This window comes from Pieris napi, chromosome 19, assembly GCF_905475465.1.
Source record: "Pieris napi chromosome 19, ilPieNapi1.2, whole genome shotgun sequence".
In the NCBI taxonomy this organism is placed as follows: domain Eukaryota; kingdom Metazoa; phylum Arthropoda; class Insecta; order Lepidoptera; family Pieridae; genus Pieris; species Pieris napi.
The window spans coordinates 10,374,806-10,389,900 of NC_062252.1; the positions used below are offsets into that span (position 1 = coordinate 10,374,806).

At 37.6% G+C, this 15,095-nt stretch overlaps 1 protein-coding gene and 1 long non-coding RNA gene across 4 annotated transcripts in view; one reads left to right on the forward strand and one right to left on the reverse strand.

Moving 5' to 3' along the window:
* Positions 1 to 1,324: 1,324 nt before the first annotated feature.
* LOC125059333 lies at positions 1,325 to 4,413 on the forward strand. The gene is made up of 5 exons (XR_007118642.1): positions 1,325 to 1,412; positions 1,807 to 1,839; positions 2,250 to 2,328; positions 3,794 to 3,939; positions 4,300 to 4,413. It is a non-coding gene; the product is annotated as an uncharacterized LOC125059333 (long non-coding RNA).
* A 6,987-nt stretch (positions 4,414 to 11,400) lies between these two features.
* Positions 11,401 to 15,095, reverse strand: part of LOC125059161 (protein MTSS 2) — a 156,930-nt gene continuing 153,235 nt past the window's right edge. For all 3 annotated transcript variants that reach the window (XM_047663450.1, XM_047663448.1, XM_047663449.1), the window contains one exon: positions 11,401 to 14,360. In XM_047663450.1, the coding sequence (XP_047519406.1) occupies positions 14,253 to 14,360 (108 nt within the window). In that variant the 3' untranslated portion in view covers positions 11,401 to 14,252. The remainder of the gene's footprint in view (positions 14,361 to 15,095) is intronic.

The window sequence follows — 15,095 nt, forward strand, 5'->3', positions numbered from 1 at the left end:
CCAGACAGGCCGTGATGTCCTAACTTGTCGACATCACTGCCACAGGGACATATATAAGGAGCACAGACCGGAACCCCAAGCCGTAGACAGGTCGCGATTCGAAGCGTGTCAGGCTCAAGAAAAGTTCCTGTATTTGACGAAGGGTAAGCGTGAAGCCAGTAGCCGGCCTCATGCGTACCCACGGCCAAAAGCCTAGCACGCGCCGAACCTGTACTACAACTCAGAAGATCGTCAAAAGTCAGTTTGCAGTGTATGTCATCCCAGCTCCTCTGTGAATTTAGAGATAATGGAAAATTTTGACCTGGGCATGCAATCAAGAAAGCGTTTCTAGCTTCTTCCAAGCCAGCAATCTCAAAGTTTGAAGGGGATGCCCTTAAAATTTTACTTATGAGATTTGCTGAACTGTGGACAGAAGATAGAAAGGCTGGTAAAGCGACACTGGAAATTTTGCGAATCCCTAAACCACCATAACGGATGGGTAGGGAAGCTTGGGTCCAAGATTGCTCGTTCAGCTGCATATTAAGAAGTGATTCTAAGCTAATTTTGATTAAGTCGTCTAATGGTGTTAAAAGATCTGGGTGATTCCAAAAGGAGCAGCAACGGAGCACATACGTAAATTTTGGGAGGAAAAGACAGAATTTTAAGATGCAAAGTGCATAATGTGGACTAATTTCAAGGAGATGGAATTTTCTTTACGCAATTGTATTTACATAACTCCTCATAAGGCGCTTAGTTTTATTGCTTAATAGCTCTCAAGCCGATAAGTTTTTATTACAATTCGAATATTTAAACTCTCTATCTGAAACTTGTGTGTTTTCGTTTATCAAACAGAATTCGTTTTCATTTTTCATCAAACAGTGATCCCCTATAACGCGGTAGACCCGGACCACGTCATAGGAAATCGTTTTGTACGAGTATTCTCCTAAAACTTCTTTTTAAAATCAAAAACGTTTTTTTGAAATAATCAAAAACTAGTAGTACATTTAATAAAGTTAGTTTAATTTTTAACAACTCAATTGAAACAGGTGCAATGGTACACAAAAGTAATTATGGACTTGACAAATCACTATAAATTCCACACTACAGACGTATAACTTGATAAACCTCCGCGTAATATGGGGGACAGAAATCGCGTTATACGAAAACGCGTTGTATGGGTACTGGGATATATTACTATATATGGGTTGTCTAAAAGAGATCGCTTATAGACGATCAGGTTGCTAGAGCTATAGATCTATTATGAAGTTTTATGTTAATCATTTTCTTATATAAATTGCTGCAAGTATCAAAATACAATAGTCAACTATATTCAATGGGTATATAACGCAATATATCGTAATCGAAGTATGATCAGTAGTGGTTTGCACTGTGCATATCGAACGAAATATGAAAGGATCGATTTTGGCTATTTTGTAAGTTTTGTTTACATTATGTTATATTTTATTACTATGTTGTATTTTATTTTTAATAGAACTTTAATATAGCCGAAAGTTTTCTAAAATTTTAATAAATATAAGAATAATGACTTTTGTTAGTAACATTTTGAATTGTTATTTTAATAACATCATAATGAAAATATATAAATCTTAATGGTGTTTCTAACACATATTCACTGAGTAGTAGTACTATGTATTAATAATTTTCAAATAAAATTTAAAATTACGAAATTTAGAGAACATTATATAATACCAACATAACATGCATTTCGGATTTTTTTACTTTCTTCTACAGATTATATAACAAACAAAATTAATCGTAGTTAATGTTTTAAAACCCTATTACGATAACAAATTCGTTTCATTACAGATTAACTGCGAACATACTTCTGATAGCGGGATGGTGAGAAACTATGCATATGATTTAACATTGGCTATAAATCCTTCGTTTGTTCTTTCATATTTTAACATCTGCAAAACTAATCCAGAAGTCAAACGGGAGTTCTGGGTTCAAAGCATTTAATAAGTAGGCGCAACTACATACATAAGTTTGTGTCACATAGTCAAAATGTACATCTTCGTGAACACAGTATACACAAGTTTGTGTTTATATTGTCCAATAGATATAAAATCCTATTTCTATTTGTAGAAGGCATCCCAAATAAAACATATTTTTACATAGATCATTATTAAAATCCGATTGAGACAATTATTCGTCTACCAAAAGTAGACCTGACTATACAGACGGTTCTAAGTATATACCCTAGCTGACCCGGCGTCTATACTTCTAATAAAAGTTTAAAACTGTTTCAGTCCTGACGAACCCGAAGATGCGAAGGCTGCATACAAACTGAACGATAGCGAAGACTATCTCACAACTCCTACACCCAATGTAAGCGAGACTGTTAGGTTTTTGGAGAGATATTTTTAATATCATTTATATATTAATTATAATAGTTATTGAGCAGTGTTGGCCTAGTGGCTTCAGCGTAGACAATATACGACGCCATCTTGTTGTTGACTAGTTTGGTGCCAAGGGCGGGATATTGCCGTTAAGTATTGGTCATTGGGCGGACGTCTACAGTTTGGACGTCTCTCACACCGCAGTGAGTGGGCGCAAGTTTGGACCGAAGTGGATTAGGACTATAATTTTAGTTTTAATTATATGTTTGATAATTTAAATTAGAATTAAGATTGTGTTTTGTACTATATTTTTATTTCTCTACTCATTCATATATATTTATATATTTATTAGGAAGTGTGATAGAGTCTTGGGTAGAGTCGGGGGTAGAGTCAGAGGTAGAGTCAGCGGTGGAGTCTCGACTCTACCGTAGAGTTAATGGTAGAGTCGGAGGTAGAGTTGGCGGTGGAATTATCGACTCTACCGTAGAGTCAGTGGTAGAGTTACCAACGACTTTTAAACGTGTGAAAGAAGAGGGAGAAGCCTTTGCTGTCTTCGGACAGCGAGGATGAAGGTGACCAGGGCTCGCTCCAATTGGAGGTAGCGGGTTTTTTTTAAAAACCCAATTAGGGATGGGGACGAGGACGTGTCTCCTCCTCCTAAGGGTAAGCCGCCAAAGAAGGCGGTTACCCACAAGGAAGGTTTAAAGGAGGCCCGCTCTCTTTCTGGAGAGAAAAAGAGTGGTGCTGGGTGCCATCAGCAAGGTGGGGCCTCCACAAGTACAGTTGGGGCCCCGGACGGGCCCCTGTCATCGTGGGAGGATTTAAAGGACGATGTGGTCCTCCTGGGGGTGCCTTAAATAAAGGAGAGGTCGGTTGCCCGGGTTTGCTGAGTCTTAGAGATTGTGGCGACTAAATTACAAAATAAAAACTGCAACTAATGGCAACGTGCATAATAATCGTCTTTTTGTTAATGAGAATAGCGTACTTTAAACATCTGAGCGTTGAAAATTGAAAATCGAGGTCGGCTTGAGTCATTACTATGAATTTGAAATCAGTTGAAATATCGATATTGGGACATGATGTAACACATTTGGCATGAATAAGTTTCTATGTTGTATATATATAAATCAGTGGCGCTATAACCTTTGTAGGTCTGGGCCTCAGATTTCTGTATCTGTTTCATGGTCATTTCTTAATCTAATAGGCAAGCAGGTGATCAGCCTACTGTGCCTGACGCACGCCGTCGACTTTTTGGGTAGAAGGTAAGCTGGATTCCTCACGATTTTTTCCTCCACCGTTCGAGCGATTGTTAAATGCGCACATAGACATATAGTTTATTGCTGCACAGCCGGGGATCGAACCTACGACCTCAGGTAGCGTGAAAGTCGCACGCTGAAGCCATTTGGCCAACACTGCTCCTATATACACACAGATAAATAATATTTGTATTACAGGAACTATTAAGAAACCGCCAAAAACAGTTTAATAATATAACCGTCGTGCTCCCGTCATCACGACTCATCCAACTCCTCAAGAATATAACAATTGTACTGAGGCCAGTTACGGAATCCCTTGCTTCCTAGTTCCATTGGGATAAAATGTAAGAAATTTAGGTAATAGAATACAATTAAACAGACTTTGTCGGACAAAATATTATCGCTTATAATTATTCTAAATTAAATAACACTCATTTCGAAATTTTTGCATACGATAATTTAATTAAAAACATTTTGCGGAGTCAAAGACTACATTCTATGAAAATTTTTTGCATGTTTGTAACGAATAAAAATTACTGACGTATTCAAAAATTCTATTACCGTGACTTGCACTGAGAATCATAGGCTATATATAAAGTTTTGTAAGGAAATATGGTTAGGCATGCCTGGCCGAATAGGTGAGATTTCACTATTAAGATTCCTTTGAATTTTGTGTTTTTATTAATTAAATTTTCTCTTTACAGCTCCACGCGGCCCATTCGTGAAAAACCCATGTACCACATCGACATAACTACTAACATGAGAGTGTTTGATATTAATTAATTTATCTTTATTTTAATAGTCTAAGTTTTTAAGTATGGTTTTGTTTTATTTAATTAAGTAAAAATTTAATAATTTATTTTCCCCATATCACATTTGCAACAATAAAAATACAGTTGAGAAGGTATTGGGAGACTGGTTTCCAAACTAGGTAAGAACCTGTGATATGGATAACCAGGCTTCCATTCCACAGCAAAGTCATATTGAGTGGTAACAAATAGTACATACATATATGGGTAGGCAAACAAATTTAACGTTTGAAATAAGAAAAGAAAAACAAAACAGTCAACTAATTAGAAGTTAGTAGAAATAAAGTTTTAAGGGTGTATGTGAGGGTGTGTGTGAGTGTTAGTGGGAGAGGGTATGAACTATGAACGCGTGTGTGAGTGAGTGTTAGGACGGTGATTGTATGTGTCAGGCACACGCATAATATGTTATCGCAAGCTAAGTAATCAATTTCAAAAAAGGAAATTGATAAAATTACATAACAAATTGTTATGACGGGCCGGCGCGCCTCAGTGCTCCAGCTCTCCACTGCGCCTCGCAGTCCACCCCGAGACACTATCACAGCAATTCGTGCTGGGATAGGGCCTTAAGTTATGAAATCAGTAACTCAGAACTAATTTAACTACTAAAGTTTAAAAATATCTAATTATATTGAATCAATTTTATTCATGTAATAAATACTTTGGTTTCTTAGTGCCCAATATGATTGTCATTTTGGAATATCAAACATAAAGTAACATATTTTCAGAAGCAACAGTTTCATAGAGTACAGAGACTCGAGAAGCATAGATTATTATAAATCCGAGAGTGGCATAACGAACACGTCACATAGCAATTTAGCTGCAAAGGAAAATGCATTGAATGCGCAAGACAGGATATATAGCACGCCAATACCACTTATAAATAATAGCAATCATGGTGAGTACCCTCTTTTAATGTAAATTTTTTTATAGAAGTTTATAGATAATTCAACAAAGAGTTTTTGTACCATAGTTATTTTAGATAATTTGTGGATTAAATACAGAATAATCTGCGTTTCCCACAACAGTTTAAATTAAGTACCACCATATATTGACTTAGATAATAGCAACATATTAAGATCATTTTAGTGATAGCCCGACAACGTAATCAATATTAACTTAGTACTATATCTACCTAATAAAACTTACATATTGTGTCATTTTTTGATTACTGTCCTTTTCACTGTTAACATATGTTTTAATTGCTTTGCTCTATTCCATTAGTTTAATCTATTTTTTTTCCTCACAGTGTTTGCCTGGAAGAGATCGCTCAAAGGCGATAAGGGCGCCAGTTGCCCTCCTTTTTATTTAAATAAGTCAATTGTATTATATTCCTAAATACTTGCAACGAAGTGTTAATATTTAAATATTTTCAGAACTATACGAAATAAGTCCGTACGCACAATTTGGTGGTTTGCGGAGGTGGGATTTCGAACATTCGGTCATGTGGAAAATCAAGATATACCCAGCGCACACAGGAAGCATCGATATGATTTAGGTAAAATTATTTTTATAAGATAATTTGTTTCTTTATACACTATCAATCATCAACATTTATCCACACATGAATGGATTTCACAAAAAATAATCGCGCGTCGAATTATAAATCCTACGAGTTTGTGTTCGCTATACAGATAGCTGTTCTCACGAATACAATCATGTAAATTTTTTTCAGAGACCAGTTTCCAAATGTGTTCGGAATCGTAAGATAGCGACACGATATCAAAGAACACGCTGAAAAGTATTCCAAGAAGTAAATGCTCAAAAGGTATTATCAAAACTAAAGCCAATTGAAAAATATTTTTGTTTGTACTGCTAGTAACAAATCCACACTCGTTCATTATTGACACGTTCTTAATAATAATAATAATTAATTTGCAAGAATGAGGTACAAAAATGTTATAGTGTTAGAAACTTAAGGCCCATTTACACGATGCCATTTTCTTGCCTGTAGCATACAATTATATCGACGCAATAAATGAGTTGCGTGGTCTAAACAAAACGTAACATTCTTGATCAATGGGAAAAGTTTCCTTTCAAAACTATTATTGATGTAAAGAGCACGTACAATAATTTCTTACGCAATTCTTGTACGCAATTATCTCTTCATTTACAAACATGAGTGCAGTGAGTGAGGGTGTGTTAAATGTTTTGTTTGTTATTTCCTTCGGTCCGAAACCGTCAACTTCAAATTCCTGTGAAAATGCTGCTAGCGCAGCATTACGTGCATCGGTTCTTATAATTTACATTTTTGGTATCCCATAAACACTCATGACTGCGATAAATCTCAATGAACTTTATTATATCAGCAGAACTGAATTTAAACACCTTTTTTCTCATATTTATACCTCTCTGTTGGATGGTTCTAATATTTAAAGAAGACTGAGCTCTGGTGGTGAGGGTCTATTTTAAAAAACGGTTTAGTCTACTTAAAAAAGTATGTGATTTTCTTTTGTTTTAAACAATTCACAGTTTCTAAATCGATTTGATTTTCAATGACAAATAGAGAAGAGAATACATTATCTTTTATGTAGCCCGTCAATCCCCCCCCCCCCCATAAGTATGAAGATGCAGTTCAAACAGAGATTACCCCAGGGGGGTACCACACGTTTACGCTGTGGAGAATCCCCTTCTGGGCGTCCATCATCGGAACAATTGGTATTCGATGGTGGATGCACAGGCTGCCCTTCGTATTCTGGGGGGGGCAAAAACTGCTCTAAAAACTTATGCAATAATGGGTTTCGGTCTCGGGGCAAACGGAAGCATTTACCTAAGGCAACCCCTTCCACGCTCACGGTGGACTTTACAAATGTTAGGGGGCTAAAAACTAACCTAAACGCGGTTCACTTTTACTTAGAAACTGCGAAGCCGGCCTTATTCTTCCTTACTGAGACTCAGATATCCTCCCCGGCTGATACTTCTTACCTCTCCTACCCGGGGTACAAATTGGAACATTCATTTGTGCCGCGGGCGGGAGTTTGCGTGTACGTCAGGGAGGATATCTGTTCTCGTCGCCTCGGGACGCTTGAAGGAAGGGACCTATCTAACCTCTGGCTGCGCGTAGACTGCGATGACCATCCGCGATTCTATGCGTGTCTGTATAGGTCCCATAGCGGAAATGACGAAACTAACCGACTCATCGAGCACATTCAAATGGCTACAGATTCCCTGCTCGAAAGGGTTCCTACCGCTGAAATCGTGATACTTGGCGATTTTAACGCCCACCATGCCGATTGGCTTGGCTCTGATACCACCGATCACGCGGGAAGATCCTTTCACGACTTTGCTTTAGCCTACGACCTGACACAAATGGTCCCTGCGATTACGCGAATACCAGATGTGGATGGTCATAAACCCTCTTTGTTGGATCTTCTGCTGACTTCACATCCGGAGAACTATCAAGTCTCTGTTGACCCGCCATTGGGTTCATCAGATCATTGTGTGGTCCGGAGTATTGTGCTTTCTACGCGCCCTTCACGGCCCCGCTTTTTGGGTTGTCGCCGTATTTGGCACTACAAGTCAGCAGATTGGGACGGGATGCGGTCTTTCTTTGCGTCCTACCCTTGGGGGCCTATGTGCTTTTCGTCGGAAGCTCCAGATTCCGTCGCTGCCTCTGTCGCCGAAGTGGTTCTGCAGGGCTTGGAACTCTTTATTCCATTTTCTGCGGTGCCGATCGGTGGCAAGTCTCAGCCCTGGTTTAAACGTTCTTGCAAGGCGGCCTCGTGTCGAAAGCGAGAATGCTTTAAGGCATGGGCGGAAGCGGCGAAATCTCGTGATGCCAATACCAGCGAACTTAAAAAAGCATATAACTCAGCCTCCAGGTCCTTCAAACGGGAAATCACTAAGGCAAAGTCAGAGCACATTGCCAGATTTGGCGAGAGATTGGCCCAACTCCCTTCAGGGACTCGAGCCTTCTGGTCTCTCGCCAAAGCTGTCCAAGGGAATTTTTGTCAGCCCGCTATTCCACCACTGCACAGGGAGGATGACTCGCTGGCCCACACTGCGAAGGAGAAGGCCGACCTTTTAGGCTGTCTCTTCGCGTCCAACTCGACTTTGGATGACCGAGGAAGATCACCACCGACCATTTCGCGGTGTGATTCATCGATGCCGGGAATCACATTCCGGCAACGTGCTGTCCGCAGAGCACTATCTTCCTTGGACATTCATAAGTCGAGCGGGCCGGATGGTATCCCCCCAATTGTGCTGCGTACTTGTGCTCCTGAGTTGGCTCCGGTCTTAACGCGCCTTTTCCGGTACCTGTACTCGCTTGGCACTGTCCCGAAGTGCTGGAAAACCGCTTCGATACATCCGATCCCTAAAAAAGGCGATCGCTCTGATCCGTCCAACTATCGCCCAATAGCCATAACCTCCTTGTTCTCAAAAATAATGGAATCCATTGTTAACTGCCAGCTCTTGAGGTATCTAGAGGGCCACCAGCTGATTAGCGATTATCAGTACGGCTTTCGTCGTGGTCGTTCGGCTGGTGACCTTCTTGTATACCTTACACATAGATGGGCAGAGGCAATTGAGTCCAAGGGGGAGGCGCTGGCGGTTAGTTTGGACATAGCGAAAGCCTTCGATCGGGTGTGGCACAGAGCACTGCTCTCGAAGCTTCCAGCCTATGGGCTACCCGAGAAATTATGCGATTGGATCTCCAGCTTTCTGGCCGATCGGAGCATCAAGGTCGTCATCGACGGAGCATGCTCCGACCTTAAACCCGTGAACGCGGGGGTCCCACAAGGCTGTGTTCTATCCCCGACCCTGTTTCTTCTGCATATCAACGATATGTTGCAACTTAGCAACATTCATTGCTATGCGGATGACAGCACTGGGGATACTTTTTACACTGGCCGGGCAGGTATTTCTCGGGCAGTTGTCGATGAGTACCGGAACAAACTTGTGTCTGAAGTCGAAACTCTTCTACGTGGAGTCTCAGACTGGGTCAGACTAAACCTAGTCCAATTTAACCCCAAGAAGACACAAGTTTGCGCGTTTTCCGCTAAAAAAACACCCTTTGTCGCTACTCCTCTTTTCGAAAACACTCTTCTTAAAGCCACAGCCAGCATTGGAATACTTGGCGTTGACATATCGAACGACGTTCAGTTTCGCGGTCACTTGGAGGGAAAGGCTAAATTAGCCTCCAAAAAGCTTGGTGTGCTCAGCAAGGCGAGACGGTACTTCACTCCGGGCCACCGCATGCAACTATATAAAGCGCAAATTCGGCCCCACATGGAGTACTGCTCTCACCTCTGGGCGGGGGCTCCCCAGTACCAGCTCCTTCCACTTGACCGTATTCAACGCAGAGCGGTTCGAATCGTCGATGACCAATCCCTTTCCGAGCGGCTTGATCCTTTGGCGTTGCGTAGAGATGTGGGGTCTCTCTGCATCTTCTACCGCATTTACCATGGAAAGTGTTCAGAGGAGTTGTTCGGATTAATACCTGCAGCTGAGTTTCGTCATCGGACGTCGAGGCAGAGTACGAAATTCCACCCGTATCACCTCGACGTCCGCCGTTCCACAACTGAGCGTTTTTCAAGGCAGTTTTTGCCGCGCACCACCACTTTGTGGAACCAGCTGCCCAGTGAGGTATTTCCGAACCAATTCGACTTAGGGTCCTTCAAGAAAAGAGCGTACCGATTCCTGAAAGGCCGGCAACGCACTCGCGAGCCCTCTGGCATTGAGAGTGTCCATGGGCGGCGGTATCACTTAACATCAGGTGAGCCTCCTGCCCGTTTGCCCCCTGTTTTATTAAAAAAAAAAAAAAAAAAAAAAAACACTGCTCTATAAATGATCTTACAGTTGTTAAAGCTCTTTTTGCTTCATTAATTGATACGCCAAATGACTCATTGACAAACAATTTTATGCTATAAAGGTTGTGGAAACATTTCTTTAAGTTACTGACGGCCAATTCAGAGATTTATTTATTTATTTATTTTTCGCACAAAAACTTAAACTTAGAACATAGGCAAGTGACAATTATATTCTGAGATTACTTATTTAAGTTACAGATGTTGCGTATTTTAATTATGGAGGTTTTTTGGCTCTGATGGGAAGGGAACATATTATTTTTTGAAGTTATAGAGGTTTTTAAGTTACCGAGGTTTGAGTTATCGAGGTTCTACTGTATATATATTATCTTATCTATATAAAATTCAAACAGGTATTCTTTATATTCTAAGCTAAAACTTTTTCTTTACATGTGACAAGTGTTGCCTGCCATTATTACATTTAATATTTACATATTCAAACTCCAACACTCTTCTAAAACATTTAAGACTTGAATGAAAAATTTGTCAACGCAAATACGTGCAATACTTGAATGAAAGCGCCTTAATGAGCTAGATATTTAAATCTGTAAAAATACGATACTAAATCATTTGCTCGTGTCTGCCTTTGAGGTTAATGTTAACATTTTACTTACTGACTTTAACCATTACAGTTCGTTGAAGTCCGTGAATGTGAGGAAAAGTGTCATAGGTAATTAATGCGACAAGATTTCTAAGCATCCGCCGTAATGGCAGACAAATGATACCTGTTTTTGGAACGAAGTTCCTTATCGCGCGTTGTGAAAGGGGGCTAGACGGAAAAAATTCTTACGAAAAGTTGTCACGACACTTTTTTGCTATTTGCTATTGTAATACACCGGTTCTCGTCCGATCACCGAAGTTAAGCAACGTCGGGCGAGGTCAGTACTTGGATGGGTGACCGCCTGGGAACACCTCGTGATGTTGGCTTTTTTTTTCGTCGTAAGATTGGTGTCGAGAAAATCTATCATACTGTTATGATACCAATTAACATATAAATTAATCGAAAGGAATTTCGTTCCATCCGGGTGTCCCTTGACACCTCTAAAGTTTTTTTTTTACATATTTAAGGCCGTGTGCAGACGTATTCCTTAATATTCCTTATCCTATAATTATCGCTATTTAAAAAGCCTGCCACACGTAATATTGATATTTTGCGGCTAAACCGAAGGGAAGGACAATAAAATAAAAAACATTTAGAGACATTATTTATTTCAATCTGTCAGTTACATGCGCAATCAATCTAATCTAACCTGTCCTAAACCTACCAAAGCATTCACCGTAGATTTACAAAGATATGTTATAAATACACTTACACGGGTACATATAAACATGCGTTAGGCGACGACTTCACTTGGATCTTGTTCTATAACTTAATCTTGATTCATATAAAATAATTAAACAGATTCAGAGACAATTTCAAATATTCACGCTTTCATCTATCGTTGGACATTTGAAAGTGTTGCATTGCTAGTTTGATATTCAAAGACAAGTATTGCAGGTGGTATCAAACCACTCTCTATATTATATCTGACAATATAACTGAAAATATTAAATAAGATATTTTGACAAAAGAAAGTTTGAATTAAGACATTTTATATAAGGCTTAGACTTGTCTCTGAATCTTGTCTTAATGAATATGATCTTCAACAATGTACAGAGCCACTATTATTTAAATCGCACTTACTTGCAGAAGGAGACAAAACATTGGTATTTAGTATCACTCCAATTTCCAAAAACACTCACCATAGCGTAAATACCATTTAACGGAAATAAAAAGTACTTTTGTTAAAACATTGGAATCAGTTTTGAGTTTTTAATGTAATAGGAGGCAAATAGGCAAGAGGCTCACCTGATGTTAAGTGATGGACCAATGCCCATGGACACTCACATTGCCAAAGGGCTCGCAAGTGCGTTGCCGGCCTTTTAAGAGCTGGTACGCTATTTCTTGAAGGACCCTAAGTGGAATTGATTTGGAAATATATCAGTGGGCGGCTGGTTCCACATAGTAGTGGTGCACAGCAAAAACTACCTTAAGAAACGCAAAAGTAAGTAGTATACGAATTTTCTGAATATCGCTTTATGAATAGATTTATATATAAACGAAAAGCATTCCAGTTACTATAATCTAACTTAAATTTGACCAAGTCACCAGTGAAGCCATAGCTGTAAAGGAACGTTGTCTATTACTAAACTATTCGCGTAAAAAAATAATAAATAAATTAGCATTCTATAATTGTTTTATCTAATATTCATTTAATTAGTTAAATTGGAAATAAAATATCGTTGATTAAGACAGAACAAATAGATCGACTACCCTCTTATTCATAAAAAATAAATAGTACTTAACTGATTAAAATAATTTGTTTCTTTCTCTCCAATTGAGATTTGTGATGAAAGAAATCACTTTCGTTAAATTAGTAACTGATTTAGTTTTTTTATGAAAAGGAGGGTATATGGAAACCTTTTGTTAAGTCGTGATTAAATTATTGTTTTCACGCATTAAAATCCGTTAATTTGTATTTATTGAGAAATCACATGTTAACAAAAGTAAATATTTGGGTTAAACGTTTCGACTGGACACGATATAAATAAATTTGATATGAACATTCTACATATAAAATTATTTTGACACAATTTTTATAATAATTATACAATTTAGACGAAATTTAGTATCAATTCGAAATAACATCGTACAAAGATTACATTAATGGACAGTTTTATTAGTCTAACGTTGAAATTTATGGTTTAAGCTATGCACGCCTGGTACATAATTTTTTAAACCCATATCAAAAATCTGGTTTTGACATTACTCCAATTCGTCGTATTAAGTTACTTTGAGAATTGTCAAATGTATGACAACTCTTGAAACTTGAGTCTAGACGTTATACCTAAGACCAGATTTTACTGGGAAAATTTTATGGACATTTAATTTGAGTAAGTACAAACTTTTTAGAAATTTGAAAAATTTTCGAAACACCGACAATATTTTTACAAAAGCTATACAATTGTTTTGATACCCGCATTCTTAGCACAAAAACGTGAAACGTATAGTAAACGTATTCGAATAGTAACAGTAAAGTTGTATTAGAAATTAGAGTATACGCTTGGTACACACGTCAACACGCTTTCAATGTTCGAGCTGTTCGTGTGTACGTGATGTTAATAAATCGGCCAAAAAGTTTCTAGATTCAAAATACGAGTCGTAATTGCGACTTTTCAGGCGTTCTTAATATAAAAAAGCTAGAACACGTTAGTAAATATAATATTGAAACGACAAAGGTATCAAAATTTTTGTGTTAAGAATACTGGTTTTAAAGCAGTCGATAGGAAATCTTATATTAAAGGACGCTCTCTATAGATATGATATAGACACAGATATGTAAATAGACGTTTTAATATACAAGAATGTAAAAGTTATTAATACATATTGTCAACGTGCGATTGTTTATGAATGTTTTCGTGTCATTCAAGTTTTAATAACTGTCAAACTTGAATTAATTATATTGTCAATAATAACTCGGATCCATTTTCAATACTTCATTAAATTTTAACCAATTAATAAATGAGATTATATGCGAAATAATGGTTTAAACCGTTATTTTCAGTTTACAAAGTTCAAAACACCAATACTATTTTAACTTAGTTTAATTATATTAACATAATGCTATCTCATTCTTTACTATTCAATTAGAAAGAGACAATTGATCGTAAACACATTTAGACATAATAAATACAAGTTTGGCGTATCTGATACAATATACAATTAGAACGCTCGCGGTGTTCGTAAAAATCGATCTGTCAAACCATTGACAATTGACAGGTCTCAACTCTATGTTTATGCTTGTCTTTGGATTCGCTAAATCGATTATATTGTATAATAAATTCCAGGAATAAATTACGAATCGTTACATCAACGAATCGTTATCAAAGTTTGGATAGAATTGTTAAATGTATAATCAAGCTTTGTTCTACAAAATAAAAACAAATATTTTTACACATTTTGCTGAGAATAAAACCTGTAAATAGTGATGTGATATATCGATATTAACGTATCTTAGGCGCTGAGCGATCGTTGCAAAGTTTGTTCCTACGTAGTGTTGCACCGCGTTTTATTTGCTCCATCAGAGACGTGTGACAGACGCGCGGGTCCGGCTGAAAAGAAATGATATACTTATTCCTGAGAACTGCATACCGGATGCAACTCCGAAGAATTTTACCATCATACAGGGTTATTGGTAATTCTACGTATTCCCGTTAGGGGGCTATTTGCGATTATTTTAATATGGAGAAAAAGTAAGCAAAGCTCTCAAAAATAATAGTACATAAATGTACTAATTTTTTTGTAGGAATCCTCGAAAATGCATTTCGTTTTCAAGCAAAGATAATGCAATGTAATATGTGTAAAAAAGGAAATAATTACTGTTGACGTAATCACCAAATAAGAAAATAAAAGAACCAATTAGTGCTAACGTAATACTTGAACTATGCAAAAGTTCTTCAAACATTTATTGAAAAATATTATCAATGTACATCTTAGTTTTCTTCTGATTTATAAAATCAATTAAGTTTAGTTAGTTATCAATATTAGAACAATTATTATCAGTTCAAATTTCTATTATTTTTCTAATAAATGCCTTAAAAATAAAAAAAATATATATAATCTAGCAAATTATTTGAAAGGAACTGAATTTTTTTTGATTTACTAGCTGACCCGGCAAACGTCGTGTCGCCATGAATATTATTTCGAGGAAACATTTTTTAGTTCAATAAAAATAACTATCTTCTTTAATACAAAATAGGGGTTGATCGTAGAGGGGTGAAAATTAAGGGTTGTATGTATTTTTGTATTCTGTATAAAAAAAAAAAGATTTGTCCAAAAAATAAAAA